This window comes from Erinaceus europaeus, chromosome 17 (assembly GCF_950295315.1).
Source record: "Erinaceus europaeus chromosome 17, mEriEur2.1, whole genome shotgun sequence".
Taxonomy (NCBI): domain Eukaryota; kingdom Metazoa; phylum Chordata; class Mammalia; order Eulipotyphla; family Erinaceidae; genus Erinaceus; species Erinaceus europaeus.
In genome coordinates, this window is record NC_080178.1 from 18,438,538 (window position 1) to 18,455,877 (window position 17,340).

The 17,340-nt window shown below is 37.7% G+C and overlaps 1 protein-coding gene across 5 annotated transcripts in view; it reads right to left on the reverse strand.

Moving 5' to 3' along the window:
- The window catches only part of TTC17 (tetratricopeptide repeat domain 17), a 125,628-nt gene that overhangs the window by 94,798 nt on the left and 13,490 nt on the right, over positions 1–17,340 (reverse strand). For all 5 annotated transcript variants that reach the window (XM_060176572.1, XM_016194637.2, XM_060176571.1 and 2 more), the window contains exons 2-5: positions 5,757–5,846; positions 3,952–4,121; positions 2,360–2,471; positions 2,036–2,167 (exon numbers count right to left, since the gene is read on the reverse strand). In XM_060176572.1, the coding sequence (XP_060032555.1) occupies positions 2,036–2,167; positions 2,360–2,471; positions 3,952–4,121; positions 5,757–5,846 (504 nt within the window). The remainder of the gene's footprint in view (positions 1–2,035; positions 2,168–2,359; positions 2,472–3,951; positions 4,122–5,756; positions 5,847–17,340) is intronic.

Sequence of the window (17,340 nt, forward strand, 5' to 3'; positions counted from 1 at the left end):
ACTTTTGTTTCCTTCTTGATTTAGATTTAACTTAAAACTTCACTTTTCAAGATGGGATAACTCCCCCATCTCTATCTTTAAAGTGGCTACCCCATTACCCTCTATTTTAATCATTCACTTATTTATTTTTATCTTCAGTGTTATCACTGGGGCTTGGTGCCAGCACTAGGAATCCACTGCTCCTGGTGGCCACTTTTTCTATTTTATTGCACAGGACAGAGAAACTGAGAAGAATGGGGGAGACAGAGGGAGAGAGACACAGAGACACCTACAGACCTGCTTCATCACTAGTGAAGTGACCCCCCCACCCTGCAGGTGGGGAGTGGGGGCTTGAACCTGGATCCTTGTGCATTTTATTCTATGTGCATTTGACTGGGTGCACCACCACTTTGTCCCTATTTTAATCTTCTATAGAGCACTTACACTATGTTTATTTTTTTAAAAAAGATTTATTTATAAATGACAAAGATAGTAAAAAGAGAGAAAAAAGAACCAGAGCATCCCTCTGGCACATGTACTGCTGGGGACTGAACTCAGGACCTCACACTTGAAAGACCAACACTTTATCCTCTGCACCACCTCCTGGACCGCACTGTGATCTATTTTCAACTAACCATTTCCTGAAAGGTATTTCAAATCCTAAAACAGTTTTCCCTTATTATTCATCAAATTCTGAGGCTGCAACGATTTTCTTCTGATGTTGTCCCTGGAGCTTCACCATTCTGGGCTAGTATTTTCAGATAGCAAGAGAGAATGGGAGGGAGAGACACCATAGCACTGAAGCTTCCCCCAGCGCAGCATACTCCTACGTGGCTGAACACTTAGGCTTGACCCTGGGTACTATGCAAGGCAAAGCAAGTGCCCTCCCAGGTGTGCTACCTCTTCAGTTAGGGGGCTGCAACCTTTTCCACTACCTCTCAAGAAACAACATGAGACAATAACTTATATACAAGAATAATTACAAAGTAAAATTTAATAATAAATTAAATAATTAAATAATAAATAATTTAATAAATAATCAGTAGACAATTATCATTAACTGTACATTTTGCTTAATATCATATTAGTTCTTAGAAACAAGTCTGACTTTTATACTTCTTAGGCAGAGAGAACAAAAGCCATTTCTTAAAATTTCTACCTTATTCCAAATGACGTATTTAAATTCTTAGTGCAATAAGCTCTATTACAAAATACATTATTTCATTTCTCAAAAGTAAATGTGCACTTAAAAGAAAATCACCTTCCCCAGAGACACACCCTACTAGGGAAAGAGAGAGGCAGACTGGGAGCATGGACTGACCAGTCAACGCCCATGTTCAGCGGGGAAGCAATTACAGAAGCCAGACCTTCTACCTTCTGCAACCCTCAATGACCCTGGGTCCATGCTCCCAGAGGGATAGAGAATGGGAAAGCTATCGGGGGAGGGGATGGGATATGGAGATTGGGTGGTGGGAATTGTGTGGAGTTGTACCCCTCCTACCCTATGGTTTTGTTAATTAATCCTTTCTTAAATAAAAAAATTTTAAAAAAATACAGAGGAAATGCAAAAAAAAATCACAAGGTTTTATTATTGGTGGTGATTCTTCTTGTTCATAAAACTGACAATTCATATACTGTGTAGTTATAGTAAAAACACTAATATTGAAAGTTCTTTCAGCCTCAAAAAATAAAACTAAGCCCTGCTATTTATTTATTTATTTGAAAGATAGGAGGAGAAGGAGAAGAACCAGGTATCTTTTTTGGTACACATGCTGCTGGGAATTGAACTTGAGACCTCATGCTTGAGAGTCCAGTGCTTTAGCCACTCTGCCATCTCCCAGGCCACTCATGACTTATCTTAAAAATAACTTCATAATTTCTCCCTGGTGAAGGTGTGAACCTAGCAATATTTCTTCCTACCTTCAAACTATTCTGTTTGTAACAATGTCACCACAATTTTTAAATCACTCTGAGCAAAAACAAACTAAGCAGGTACTTTCTGGGAGAAAAATATTTTCTGCTTACAGCCTCCTAGTTGTTGAAGTCATTGAGTTACCTTCTGTAGGCCTTCATGAATGAGGTGACCTATGTCATCTATGCTCCTTCCTAATCGTTTAGATAAGTATGTGAAGATAGGATCTTCTTTAGGTAATAAAGGTGCAGAAAGATTGACTCTTTCTTGTACACCCTAAAGGGACAAAGAAAAAAGAGATTATAAGACACAAAACACAAGTAACTTGTTATGCTATAGATTTTATTTTGAAAAAGTTTCAAACATTTATAAGCTGTTTGGAATAGGAGAAAATTATTTATAAGCAACTAACTAAGATATAGGGATAAAAAGTGAAAACAAACACCAAATTCAAATCTTTCTACTTACTCGTAAGTGTTGAAAAGCATGGATACTATATGGAAGTTCTAGAATTTTAGTACAATCAGGCTGCTCAGGATCTGGGGGAACAGGAGACTCTGTATCTATAAAATCTTCAGGACTAAAAGTAAGAAGAAATGAATGAGAAATGAAGGAATGCTAATTTTTTCCTAACTGAACTAAACATTCAAAGCACCTTAAATTTACAACCAATACTAGTTAGCACACATATTTTTTTTTCACAGAGTTGTTATAGTCACATCTTCTGGAAAATCTGATTAAAGGATATAAATCAAGAGACAATGAGAAAATAGTAGGTAACAGAATGTTAAGATCTGGACTTTCAAAGTCAATGCAGAGGAGTCAGGCAGTAGCACAGTGGGTTAAAATGCACAGTTGGTGCAAAGCACAGGGACCAGCTTAAGGATCCTGGTTCGAGCCCCCAGCTCCCTAACTGCAGGGGAGTCACTTCACAAGCAGTGAAGCAGGTCTGCAGGTGTCTGTCCTTCTCTCCCCCTCTCTGACTTCCCCTCCTCTCTTGATTTTTCTGTCCTATCCAACAATGATAACATCAATAACAATAATAATAACTACAACAATAAAACAAGGGCAACAAAAGGGAATAAATAGATAAATATATTTTTAAAAGTCAATGCTAAGTGCCTCTTAAAAATGTTAAGCCAACTTAACACCTTTACTGATAGCCTCTCCACGTTTCTACCAGTTAATGATTGGTAAATATCTATATGTGTATATAGATATTTAAACAAAGTCTCTCCTGCCCTATGGCTTACAGTTCAAGGACAGGAGACTTTTTTTAAAAATTATCTTTATTTATTTATTGGATAGAGACATCCAGAAATCGAAAGAAAAGGGGGTGATAGAGAGGGAGACAGAGACACCAGCAACACTGCTTCACCACTTGCAAAGCTTTCCCCCTGCAAGTGGTGGGCTGGGGACTTGAGCCTGGGTGCTTGTGCACTGCAACATATGCACTCAACTAGGTAGGTGCACCACTACCCGGCCCTGTAAATATTTTATAGATGACAGGAGTCAGTCGGGTGGTAGCACAGTGGGTTAAGCGCAGGCGGCGCAAAGTGCAAGGACCAGCGCAAGGATCCCGGTTTGAGCCCCAGGCTCCCCACCTGCAGGGGAGTCACTTCACAGTCGGTAAAGCAGGTCTGCAGGTGTCTTTCTCTCCCCCTCTCTCTGTCTTCCCCTCATCTTTCCATTTCTCTCTGTCCTATCCAACAATGACATCAATAATAACTACAACAATAAAAAACAAGAGCAAAAGGGAATAAATAAATAAAAACATTAAAAATAATTTATAGATGACAACTATATAAATATTTAATTTTATCATTACTGAGAAAATAGTTTTTTCAGGTTTACCATCCATTTGTATTTGTTTCACAAAAAATTGTTCAATATTTTATTACAGCATTATATAGTTCAATTCATTTTTAAGAATTCCAGTAGAGTATACAGTTTGTACTTCTCAATTTCAATAAACTCATCTGTGATTTAAGTTTATAATCATTAGAGGAATGCTTTCTTACTGATTTGAGAAAGGTCTTTTGGAAAGAGAATCTCTGTACCTGATGTCTTTGCTCTCCAAAGTTATGTAGGTGCCATCATACAGATCCAGGTCTCCTAAGGGCACTTTGGCTTTGATGCAGTCTGGATCCTCTTTATTATGCCTCTGTTCCAGTCCTGTATCTCTGTCCTCATTCTCTTCTATGTGAATTTTTTGAGCAACTAACTGTTTCTGTTGAGAAGCAAATAGGAGCATGGTAGACTTTGTAAATATTTCAATCTAGGTAACATACTAGATAAAGGAAAGTTAAATGAGTGCTCAAAAAAGTCAGAGAATCCTCTATAAAGGAAGACCATGGTTCTGAATGTACATACCTCAGTTAATGTAGCTGACATAAATAAGTGACTCTAAAAAGGTGTCCGCATGCATGAAGTAACATTTATGAGCATACTAACGCTTTGATACTGGTATGTGAGTGCCTTCCTAATATGATCTCTAAATATGTACAAAATTGGGTCTATCAACTAAACTTCCCTAGCACAAAATGACTCCGAAGTTAACACAACCTTGAACTATTCAAATATGCCATATTTCAGTCCTTTAAGACATCCAGTTAGTTGATGTTGTTATTTGGAATAACTTACCCTATAGCTTTTGTTTCAAGTGAATTCCTGGCACTCAATCCTCCCCCCACTTCACCCCGCCCCAAACATACAAAGGAAGTACATAAATATTCAAGTTTCAGGGGCTTGAACCTGGGTCCTTGCACATTATAGTATGTGCACTTAACCAGGTGTGCCATTGCCTGAACTACTCTTATTATTTCTAGTAATCTTGTAAATCTCATTTTCTAAATTGTATTTAACAGTGATTTTATAAAATTACAAGATAACAGGGGTGTAATTCTGCACTGTTTCTACCACTGGAGTTCTGTGCCCCTATCCTCCTCCACTGGAAACTGCCATAGTTCTCCCAAGGTCATATATATGTGACACATACATGAATATGAATATATTTGGTTTATTTTCAACTTATAATTCCCTTATAAATTGGATTCAACTTATAATGCCATTTCTAAACTGACATTTTAATGAGAAAACATGTTAGCTTTAAAAATTTCCAAATCTGGGGCTGGGTGGTGGTCCACCTGGTTGAGTGCACATGCTATAATGTGCAAGGAACAAGGTTTGAGCCCCCGGTCCCCTGCAAGGGGAAAGCTTTGCAAATGGTGAAGCAGGGCTGCAGGCGTCTCTCATTTCTTTCCTTCTCTCTCTGTCTCCTCCTTCCTCTCGATTTCTGGCTGTTTCTATCCAATAAATAAATAAAAATGATAAAAAAATATATTAAAATTTTTTCCCAATGTTTTTTGTTATCAGGCAAAATTTGTCTATAAATCAGTGACAGAAACAAAAAAATATACTATTTTACGAAAAGATTTCAAGCTTTCAATACACAAAGTGATTAATGCTCCTCACCTCTACCATAAGAACATATAGTATTAGGACTATTTTTCACTACCTAGGATAAGACATTACATTTTATAGGTTACTAAAGTCATTCTTCCTTTTCATAGTTATCTAAATTGTCCTTCCAAGAATATCTCCACGGATTATCCCTTTTATACTTGGTGGAAAGATTTTATACATAGAAATTTTGCACAACAATACAGTGAGTCAAGAATCAGGCATAAACCCAAGGCAAGTATACTCTGATTCCCTGTTGTTCAAATGACACTTTAATTAGAGATTTTAAAAGAATATGATCTAAAAGCAGTATATTTCTGTAAAAGTCCAAAGAATCAGGATTGAGAAATGATGTTTCTTTATCTTTGACTCCAGTAGCTCCTTGTATGCCCAACTGCCTCACCTCCAATTCTTTGAGGTAGTTAACGGTTGTTTCTTGTCTCATCAATATAACTAAGTCATGGGGATGCTTCAAGTTCATTGGTGAATCCACCTGTAAGTAAGCAAGCATATATAAACAAGGCTTAGATCTCATTAATACTTGTTTGGATTAACAAAGCTTCATTTAATATGCTTTACATTCTTTCTTGTTCCTTTTTTTGAGGGGGTATGGGGAAGGTTGTTATCTCTAGGTCATCTCTGTTCAGAGCTGGTTATTTCAGAGAGAAGCAGAGAAAGAGAAGGAAAAAGACCATAGCACTAAAGCTTTCTCAATGTAGTAGGATCTGAGGTCCCACCAGGGCCATGCAAGTGGCAAAGCAATGTGCTGAACTATGTAATTATCACTAATCAGTTACGTTTAACCATCATCTTCCACAGTCTCACTTTTAAGATGAGGTCTCATTACTTTGCAAGAGACTGGAATTTACATGAAAACTCTGAATTTAAGAGGGACTGAGAATATAACAGCAAAGTCTACATTTGATCACCTGAGTCCCTCCATCAATCAAGCCGAGCAAAGGTCTACAAGCAAAATGCTAGATTTATCTCAATAAGGATGGAAAATTTTGCTTTGCTTTTCACATTTGAACACATTTTCAAAGTCATATGCAGGTAGGGCACGGAAAGATACTATAAGCCACTGAATATGAACTGATTTAACTCCAAAGCTTATCAATCTTTTTGACAACAATGGGATATGCTGTTCTGATATATTACAGCACATACACTTTTTACAAGAGAAAATGTAAAAGCTACAGCCAGTATCTAGAGCACAAAAGAGCTTTATATAAGGAAATGAAGGAAGTCTGCTTACTTTGCAGCTTTGTTCAGATCTCATGAGCTAGCAACTTAATGACTATATACCAAGAAGGTTTTTTTTTTTCTTTTTCTTTCTTTTTTCTTTTTTTTTTTTGGTGGGGAGGTAGGGGGGGGCGGAAGGAAAATAGAAGCTAGAGAGTTACAGAGTATAACATACTCAGTCTGAATACTTTATACCACCCTGTTTACTGGAAAACTAGAGAATTACGGAAAGAATGAAAGAAACGGACAACTGAAGATTAATATTAGAAAATATTCCAAGTATGATTTTATCTTCAGATTTAAGAGGACATTAGCTTGGTCCGGGAAGTGGCACAGTGGATAAAGCACTGGACTCTCAAGCACGAAGTCCTGAGTTCAATACCTGGCAACACATGTATCACGAGAGTGATGTCTGGTTCTCTCTCTCTCTCTCCTCCTATCTTTCTCATTAATAAGTAAATAAAATTTAAAAAAAGGCAACAAGGGCAAGAAAAGGGAACAAATAAATAAAAACATAAAAAAGACATTAGCTAACCAGCCTTTATCATTCTTGAATAGCTTGATTTTGGCCAAAATTCAACTGTATAATGTTTTTTCAAATCCTTAAAGTTTTTAGTTTAATAAAGAGCCAGAAACTAAAGGTGGTATAGAAATAAAATTATTAACAGAAGGGACTCCACTGACAGCTGTGCGTTTTCTTTTGGATGTGGAAGCAAATGACCTGACGGACTTTTGCCAGGAAAGGGTTGCTTGCAGAAGACTATATATATATAGCATGATATATATTTTTACTGAGTCACCAAGGTCTTGAATTTTAAGATTTGATGATAATTATCTTTGACAAATACCAATCATTTTGAATTTTTCTCATTCTGAATATCGTTCCTCTTTAGAAGATTACAAAAGGTGTTAGATAACTTGGTAAATACTCCAATATCCAGTCAATCAATGTTTATTAAGCCTCTATGAATCAGGCCCACTGAGTCATTATTTGATGCTTTGTTCTCCCATTCTATGTGCGGTGTGAAAAGGAATGGCAATTATGACTCCCAATCTTTAGAATTTAGAAGAGACTGCTTTAAATTTAAACAAAAAAGTCACGGAATTAGAAAGAGTTAGGTTAAAAGGATATTAACACAACATCTTAAAGCACTTTGACTTTTTCACAAAGGACAAAGAACACCTCCATCTTCCGTTACTACATAGCATAATAAATAATGCTTACTGTAACCTTAGTAATAAAAGAAAAGTGGAATTATTTTTAATTTGATCCACTCAAGAAAGTGAGAAAGAATGAAATGTATTTTAGAGCAAAATTTATACTGCAGGGAAAAACTGACCAAATATTTGGAAGTTAACTGCATGGAATTCTATTATATAGGATGAATAAATCTCCATTCCAGGTAAACAAGGTTTCACTGTTGTTATAGCAGTTTATTTTAATAAATAAAATGACAAATCATGTAATAAGGCAATTCAAGTTTTCACTTTGAATGTGTTATGCAAGTATATGCATGCAATTATATCTACAGTAGCAACAAATATCTTACCCATAACAGGTTTTCTTAGTTATCTAACTACCAAGGTACTATTGATAGTTAGTAAATTCATAGGCTGACAGAAGTATCATCACACAAAATGAAATACTTTAAACATAATCAAAGTAGGGACATATACATTTTTGAGTTCTACAAAATCAAGTTTAAGTAATCACTCTCTAAAGGTCATGACATGAAACTGAACATTTCCATTGTCACATTGATTCTAGCCTTCATATGTGACTTATTCACATTTACATAATATATAATATGTGTATATATATGTATATATATATATATATATATATACACACACACACACACACACACAAACTGTAATGAGGAACTCATTTTCCTAACAGCAATCTGAAACTGATAAATCTTATATTTTTGCCATGCTCATGAAAAAAAAAAAAGTCCCTTTAAGTTAGGAACTAGGGACCAAAATATTAAAAATTTAAAAATACTGAGATAATAAAACTGAAAATGTAAATGAAAATCTTCAAAACAACTAAGATTTCACTTCTGCCTTGAGTGGCTGCACTTAGTATTTATAGCTTTTACTATCCAGTTTTCATAATTCCATTCTTGATGCAAAAGCACTTGATTTGCTTGGCTACAGAAACTGTTCCTCAGGAGTCGGGCTGTAGCGCAGCGGGTTAAGCGCAGGTGGCGCAAAGCACAAGGACCCGCATAAGGATCCCGGTTCGAACCCCGGCTCCCCACCTGCAGGGGAGTCACTTCACAGGTGGTGAAGCAGGTCTGCAGGTGTCTATCTTTCTCTCCTCCTCTCTGTCTTCCTCTCCTCTCTCCATTTCTCTCTGTCCTATCCAACAACGACAACAACAATAATAACTACAACAATAAAACAACAAGGGTAACAAAAGGGAATAAATAAATAAAATAAATATTAAAAAAAAAAAAAAAGAAACTGTTCCTCACCAAAAATTCTAACCAAAGTATTTTTTTCCCTTAGTCACTAATAGTAAGCTAGTGGTCAGGTGTACTAGACTCTAACTAATTCACAAGTTTGAGCCATTTTGTATCCACAGGAAGCCTGAAGACAAAGCTTCTCTCCTTCCTTTTTCTTTCTTTCTTTCTTTTTTTTTTTTTTTTAACCAGAGCACTATTCAGCTCTAGCTTATGGTGGTGCAGGGAACTGAACCTGGGATTTTGGAGTCTCAGGCACAACAGTCTCTGCATAATCATTATCTATCCCTGCCCTCTCCTTCCTTCTCAACAGGGTTATGTCTGGGGTCCCACAAGTCTTCCACTGCTGGTGAAGACTTTAAAAAAAAAAAAAGATAGGAAAGAGAGAGCGAGGATATGTCATAACACTGCTCTACCAATAGTGAAGCTTGATGCTCTCATGTGATGACCAGCATTTCAAAATCAGGCCTCTGCACATGGCAAAGTGGGAGCTCTACTGGGTGATCCATCTCCTGTCCCCCTGTACAACCCATTGGAAAGTGCCAATTCAGAAAGTCTTGAAGCTATAACTAAGCCTCTATGTAATTTTCTGAAGGCCTGCTGCCAAGAGTACCTTCTCATCCTTTGTGGCTCTTTTAAGAGCCTCCATCATTTTTGTGGTGGGCGTGATGAGTTACACACACACACACACACACACACACACACACACACACGTTAAACTATGCCTCTGCAGCCTTATAATTTTGTAAGCCACTGCTAAATCACTAATAACAAAATTGTAGTATATATGTTAAGGAATCTTTGTTCCTTGGAACGTGCTAATTCCTCTACTTGGAATGCATTTCTATCTTTGTTCTTTTGGCCAAGGCTAAGTAAATTAGCTCATCCTTTGACTCCCTGGCATACCTATTATTAACCTCTAAATATCAATTCAAGTATTTAATTGTATATCTAACTAAAAAAAATTATTTCTCTTTCTACCCTTAGTATTAACTATTCTTTCAGGTTCACATTAGGTACTTACTACACCGCACTGATAATTATTTGATGAGGCGTTTTAAATCACATTAAGTTTTTTTTTATTATCTTTATTTATTGGATAGAGACAGTCAGAAATTGAGAGGGAAGGGGGAGATAGGGAGAGAGAGAGACACCACTTGTAAAGCTTTTCCCCTGCAGGTGGAAACTGGGGGCTCAAACCCTAGTCCTTGTGCATTATAACATGTGCACTCAACCAGGTGTGCCACCATCTGGGCCCAGAAGGCATCAGCGGTCACTGCTAAGTTAGAATGCAGGTGAGGTGGGTTCGGGTGGTAAGTGCACAAGGACCAGCGTAAGGATCCCAGTTCCACCCCTGGCTCCCCACCTGCAGAGGAGTGGCCTCACAAGCAGTGAAGCAGGTCTGCAGGTGTCTGTCACTCTCCTCTTCTCTCAATTTCCCTCACTGCTATCTAACAACAGCAACAAATGGCCTCCAGGAGCAGTGGATTCCTAGTGCAGGCACCAAACCCCAGAGTGAAAGGAGGAGGAGGGGGAGGGGAGGGGGAGGGGGGAGGGGGAGGGGAAGAAGAAAAGACAGTCATGTGACTGTCTCATCAAGAAGCAGAAAAAATATATCTTGGATAGGTCTATGACTAATTCTGTAATCTTAAGCAAATGACCTGCACTTCCTGGGCTTCCATTTCCTCATCTATAAACTGGGAACCCAACCAAAAATTCCTCATAATTTTCTTATCTCTGCTGAAGATTTAACACTATCACAAAATTATCTCATTTTTACCAGCCTAACCTACACTTCTAAAATAATTTGATAGTCGAGTGAAAATATTATTCTTTTCCTTTGCCCACATGAAACATATTTGCTCTGGACAGAGACTATTTTCAAAGCTGCAATTAAAAGCTTCTTTTAAACTATAATTTGTCAAATTAAACTAAGGCTCTAATTAGCAGTGGCTATTTATTTCTGAGCAGCCAAGTAACTGTATCACAGGCAAAGTTAGCCCTCCCTATCCTTATGCTACTTAATTCTATCAGAGTTTACCTTAAAAATAACTTTCTGATTAAAAGCTGCATGTACAACACTACAAGAACAAAAACAATAAAGAAGAAAAAAAATATCTGAAACTGGCTCATTATCTCTAATCAAGTACATAAATCAACTCAAAGTGAACTAAAGACTTGGATGGGGAGTCTGGTGGTAGCGCCACTGGTTTAAGTGCACATGGCGCAAAGTGCAAGGGCTGGCTTAAGGATTCCGGTTCAAGCCCCCAGCTCCCCACCTGAAGGGGAGTCGCTTCACAGGCTGTGAAGCAAGTCTGCAGGTGTCTATCTTTCTCTCCCCCTCTCTGTCTTCCCCTCCTCTCTCCATTTCTCTCTGTCCTATCCAACAACAACAATAATAACTACAACAATAAAACAAGGCCAACAAAAGGGAATAAATAAATATTTTTTATATTTATTTTTATTTATTCCCTTTTGTTGCCCTTGTTGTTTTATTGTTGTAGTTATTATTGTTGTCATTGTTGTTGGATAGGACAGAGAGAAATGGAGAGGGGAGGGGGAAGACAGAGAGAGGGAGAGAAAGATAGACACCTGCAGACCTGCTTCACCGCTTGTGAAGCGACACCCCTGCAGGTGGGAAGCCAGGGCTTGAACCAGGATCCTTATGCGGGTCCTTGTGCTTAGCGCCTCCCGCTGCGCTACAGCCCGACTCCCAATAAATAAATATTTTTTAAAAAGACGTGGATGCTAGTCTGGAAACCATAAAATACATGGGGAAAAAAAATGAGCAGAACACTCGAACACGCTATGCTTGATATTGGGTTCAGTTATCTTCAGGGATTCTAGTCCGGAAGTAAGGAAAAACAAAGTAAAAACAACCAAATGGGAGCTGGGGTAGATAGCATAATGGTTATGTAAACTGACTCATGCCTGAGGCTACAGGGTTTCAGGTTCAATCCCCCACTACCATAAGGCAGAGATGAGCAGTGCTCTGGTAAAAAACAAAACAAAATAAACAAACAAACAAAACAAGTAAATGGGAAAACACTCGGTAGGAAGCCTGCCCTGCCACACACATGGTCCAGGTTCAAGTTCCACCACCAACAAATAATTCCATGAATCTGGGACACAAGGGTAAGGCTAATATGTTATAATTTCTGATGGCCATATATCTTTCTTTGATGTGTATAAAAAAATCTTTCTTACTCCCACTGTTAAACCTACCTAATAGTTTAAATTTTATAAATGGTGGTTTCCAATTAGTGGGATTAGAGGTGATTGTTCTCTATCTTTTCTGGCTTTTTCTTTTTAAAAATTTTAGAATATTTATTTATTGGATAAAGACAGTCAGACAGAGACAGGGAGAGAGAGACACCTGCAGCACTGCTTCACTACTAGCAAAACCTTCCCCTGCAGATGGGGACCACAAGCTTGAACATAGGTCCTTTCACACTGTAACATATTTGCTCAACCAGGTGCACCACTACCTGGTCCTGTTTCTGACTTTTTCTACAGAAAACAAATAATACTTACAAGCATAAGGTACTCATTTTATTGACTTAAAAAATATTTATTTACTTACTCCCTCCTTTTGTTGCCCTTGTTATCATCGTTGTTGGATAGGACAGTGAAAAATGGAGAAAGGAGGGCAATACAGAGAGGGGGACAGAAAGACAGACACCTGCTTCACCAGCTAAAAACGGTGAAGTCACCATTTTTTACAGTTGTGTATATATACCACAACTTGCTCAGCCACTCATCTGTTGTTGGACACCTGGGTTGCTTCTAGGTTTTGGCTATTACAAACTGTGCTGCCAAGAACATATGTGTACACAGATCCTTTTGGATGGATGTGTTGAGTTCCTTAGGATATATCCCCAGGAGAGGAATTGTAGGATCATAGGGTAGGTCCATTTCTAGCCTTCTGAGAGTTCCCCAGACTGTTCTCCACAGAGGTTGGACCCATTGACATTCCCACCAGCAGTGCAGGAGGGTTCCTTTGACCCCACACCCTCTCCAGCATTTGCTGCTGTTACCTTTTCTGATGTATGACATTCTCACAGGAGTGAAGTGGTATCTCATTGTTGTCTTTATTTGCATTTCTCTGACAATCAGAGACTTGGAGCATTTTTTCATGTGTTTCTCGGCCTTTTGGATTTCTTCTGTGGTGAATATTCTGTCCAAGTCCTCCCCCCATTTTTGGATGGGGTTATTTGTTGTCTTGTTGAGTCTGGCAAACTCTTTGTATATGTTGGTTATTAAACTCTTATCTGATGTATGACATGTAAAGATCTTCTCCCATTCTGTGAGGGGTCTTTTGGTTTGGGTAGTGGTTTCTTTTGCTGTGAAGAAGCTTTTTAATTTGGTGTAGTCCCATAGGTTTATACTTGCCTTAGTCTTCTTTGTAATTGGATTCATTTCATTGAAAATGTCTTTAAAATTTATGCGGAAAAGAGTTCTGCCAATATGTTCCTCTAAGTATCTGATAGTTTCTGGTCTAACATCCAAGTCCTTGATCCACTTGGAATTTACTTTTGTATTTGGTGAAATACAGTGATTCAGTTTCATTCTTCTGCATGTTTCAACCCACTGTTTCCAACACCATTTGTTGAAGAGACTCTGCTTTCCCCATGTAATAGTCTGGGCCCCTTTGTCAAAGATTAGATGTCCATAGGTATGGGGGCTCACTTCTGGGCTCTCAATTCTATTCCACTGGTCAGTGTGTCTATTCATGTTCCAGTACCAAGCAGTTTTGATGACAATGGCCCTATAATACAGTTTGAGATCTGGGAGTGTGATGCCTCCAGTTCTGTTATTTTTTCTCAAGATTGTTTTGGCAATTCTAGGTCTTTTCTGGTTCCAGATAAACATTTGTAGCATTTTTTCTATTCTCCTAAAAAATGTGCTTGGGATCTTGATGGGGATAGCATTAAATTTGTAGATGGCTCTGGGTAATATATTCATTTTGATGATGTTAATTCTTCCAACCAATGAACATGGAAGATCCTTCCACTTCTTTGTGTCTTTTTCAATTTCTTTTGAGTAGTGACTCATAATTTTCAGTATACAAGTCTTTCACTTCTTTGGTTAGGTTTACTCCTAGATATTTTATTGTTTTTGTTGCTATAGTAAAAGGAATTGATTTCTGGATTTCAATTTCTTCTAACTTAGTGTTTGCATAGAGGAATGCCACTGACTTTTGAATGTTAATTTTGTAGCCTGACACCTTACTGTATTGCCTGATGATTTCCAAAAGCTTCTTGCTGGATTCCTTAGGTTATTCCATGTATACGATCATGTCATCTGCAAATAAGATGAGTTTGACTTCTTCTCTTCCAATCTGTATCCCTTTAATTCCTTGCTCCTGCCTGATTCCTATGGCAAGACCTTCCAACACTACGTTGAATAGTAATGGTGATAGTGGGCAGCCCTGTCTATTACCTGATCTGAGTGGAAATGCTTCCAGTTTTTCACCATTGAGTATGATGTTGGCTGTAGGTTTGCTATATATAGACTCCACTATCTTCAGGAATTTTCCATCTATTCCCATTTTTTGTAGTGTTTTGATCATAAAGGGATGTTGTATTTTGTCAAAGGCTTTCTCTGCATCTATTGATATGACCATGTGGTTTTTGGTCTTGCTTTTGTTGATGTGGTGGATCACATTGATTGATTTACATATATTAAACCAACCTTGCATGCCTGGGATAAACCCCACTTGGTCATGATGGACAATCTTTTTGATATATTGCTGTATCTGGTTGGCTAGAATTTTGTTCAATATTTTGGCATCTATGTTCATCAGAGATATTTATTGGTCTGTAGTTTTCTTTTTTGGTTGTGTCCCTGTCTGCTTTTGGTATCAGGGTGATGTTGGCTTCATAGAAGCTGGCTGGGAGTATTCCAGTGTCTTCAATCTTCTGGAAGACTTTTAAAAGTAGAGGTATTAGTTCTTCTTTGAAGGCTTTGTAGAATTCATTTGTAAAACCATCTGGTCCAGGACTTTTATTTTTGGGGAGATTATTGATAACTGTTTCAATTTCATTAGCTGTAATGGGCCTGTTCATGTTATCCACTTCCTCTTTATTTAGTTTTGGAAGTTGGTAGGTATCTAGGAAATCATTCATTTCTTCCAGGTTCTCTAGCTTGGTGGCATGTATCTGTTCATAGAAGCCTCGCATGATATGTTGAATTTCTGCGGTGTCTGTTGTGATATCTCCTCTTTCATTTACTATCCGATTTATTTGGGTCTTCTCCCTTTTTTGTTTTGTGAGTCTGGTTAAAGCTTTGTCAATTTTGTTTACTCTTTTGAAGAACCAACATTTACTTTCATTGATCTTTTTTACAGTTTTCCTATTCTCAATGTTATTTATTTCTGCCCTAACTTTAGTGATTTCTGTCCTTCTTGTTGCTTTAGGATTCCTTTGTTGTTCTTCTTCTAGGTCTTTAAGATGTGCAATCAGGCTGTTTATTTGTGCTTTTTCTTGTTTCCTAATGTGTGCTTTTATAGCTATGAACTTCCCTCTTAGGACTGCTTTAGCTGTGTCCCAAATATTTTGATAGCTTGTGTCTTCATTTTCATTGAACTCTCGAAACATTTTGATTTCTTCCTTGATTTCCTCTTTGACCCAGAAGTTGTTAAGAAGTGTACTGTTGAGCTTCCACATTTTGGCACTGTTACTAATCTTTTGTTGATTGTTAAGTGTTAGTTTAGTTCCACTGTGGTCTGAAAAAATGCTTGGGATGATTTCAGTGCTCTTGAATTGGCTGATGCTGTCTTTGTGGCCTAACATATGGTCTATCCTTGAGAATGACCCATGTGGATTTGAGTAAAATGTGTATTCCAGTTTCTTGGGATGAATGACTCTGAAAATGTCCAATAGTTCTAGTTTATCTATCTCTTCATTTAGCTCCCTTATGTCTTTATTGATTTTCTGCCTGGATGATCTGTCAAGCTGAGAGAGTGGGGTGTTGAAGTCTCCTACTATGATTGTGTTACTGTTAATATATTGCTATAGCTCTTTCAGTTGAAGTTTGATGTATTTAGATGGCTTCTCATTGGGTGCATAGATGTTAATAATTGTTAAGTCCTCTTGATTGACTGATCCTCTGAGCATTAAGTAGTGTCCATTCCTATCTTTTTTAATCTTATCTATTTTAAAGTCTATCATGTCAGATAAGAAAACAGCTGCTCCTGCCCTTTTTTGTGGGCCATTGGCTTGTGTGATAGTTTTCCATCCTTTCACTTTAAGTCTGTGTTTGTCTTGTTGAGTTAGGTGAGTTTCCTGTAGACAGCATATTGTTGGGTTGTGTTTTCTGATCCATCCTCCTACTCTGTGTCTTTTAATAGGTGAATTCAGGCCATTGACATTTATTGATATCAAAGATTGAAGATATTTTAACGCCATTCTTGTAGAGTTTTAGAGTGTTTTGATATATGCCCTATTTGTGGTGGTCTGGTTGTTTATAGGAGACCATTCAGAACTTCTTTCAGGGCAGGCTTGGTGATGGTTGATTCCTTCAACTGTTGCTTGTCTGAGAAGGTTTTGATGCCTCCATCTAGTCTGAATGACAGTCTAGCAGGATATAGTATTCTTGGCTGAAAGCCTTTCTCATTGAGCACTCGATAGGTATCTTGCCATTCTCTTCTGGCCTGTAGTGTTTGTATGGAGAAGTCTGCTGCTAATCTTATGGGTTTTCCTTTGTAGGTGACTCTTTGTTTTTCTCTTGCAGCCTTCAGCATCCTTTCTTTATCCTTATTCCTTTCCATTCTAAGTATGATATGTCTTGGTGTCTTTAGGTCTGGGTTAATTCTGTTTGGGACCCTCTGGGCTTCTTGAATTTTTATGTCTTTGATGTTGTCTAGACTAGAGAAATTTTCAGCTATTATGGCCTGGAGAATGCTTTCTTCCTCTCTTTCTCTTTTCTTCCTCTGGTATGCCAATAATGCGTATATTGTTTCTTTTGAAGTCATCCCATAGGACTCTGTTGTTGTTTTCAGCATCTCTTAATCTCTTTTTGAGATCTCTTACTTCTTTTTTAGTTGTCTCTAATTCATCCTCAATCTTGCTAATTCTGTCTTCAGCCTCATAGATTCTATTCTCTCTGCCCTCTACTGCTTTCTGGAGTTCATCTATTTTGTTGCCCTGCTCTGATACTGTTTTAGCTTGTTCAGCTAGTTGCATTCTTAACTCAGCGATTTCAGTTTTCAGCTCTCTAATGACCATGAGATAATTAGTATTTTCTTCCATATTCTCATTTGTTGTTCCTGCATTT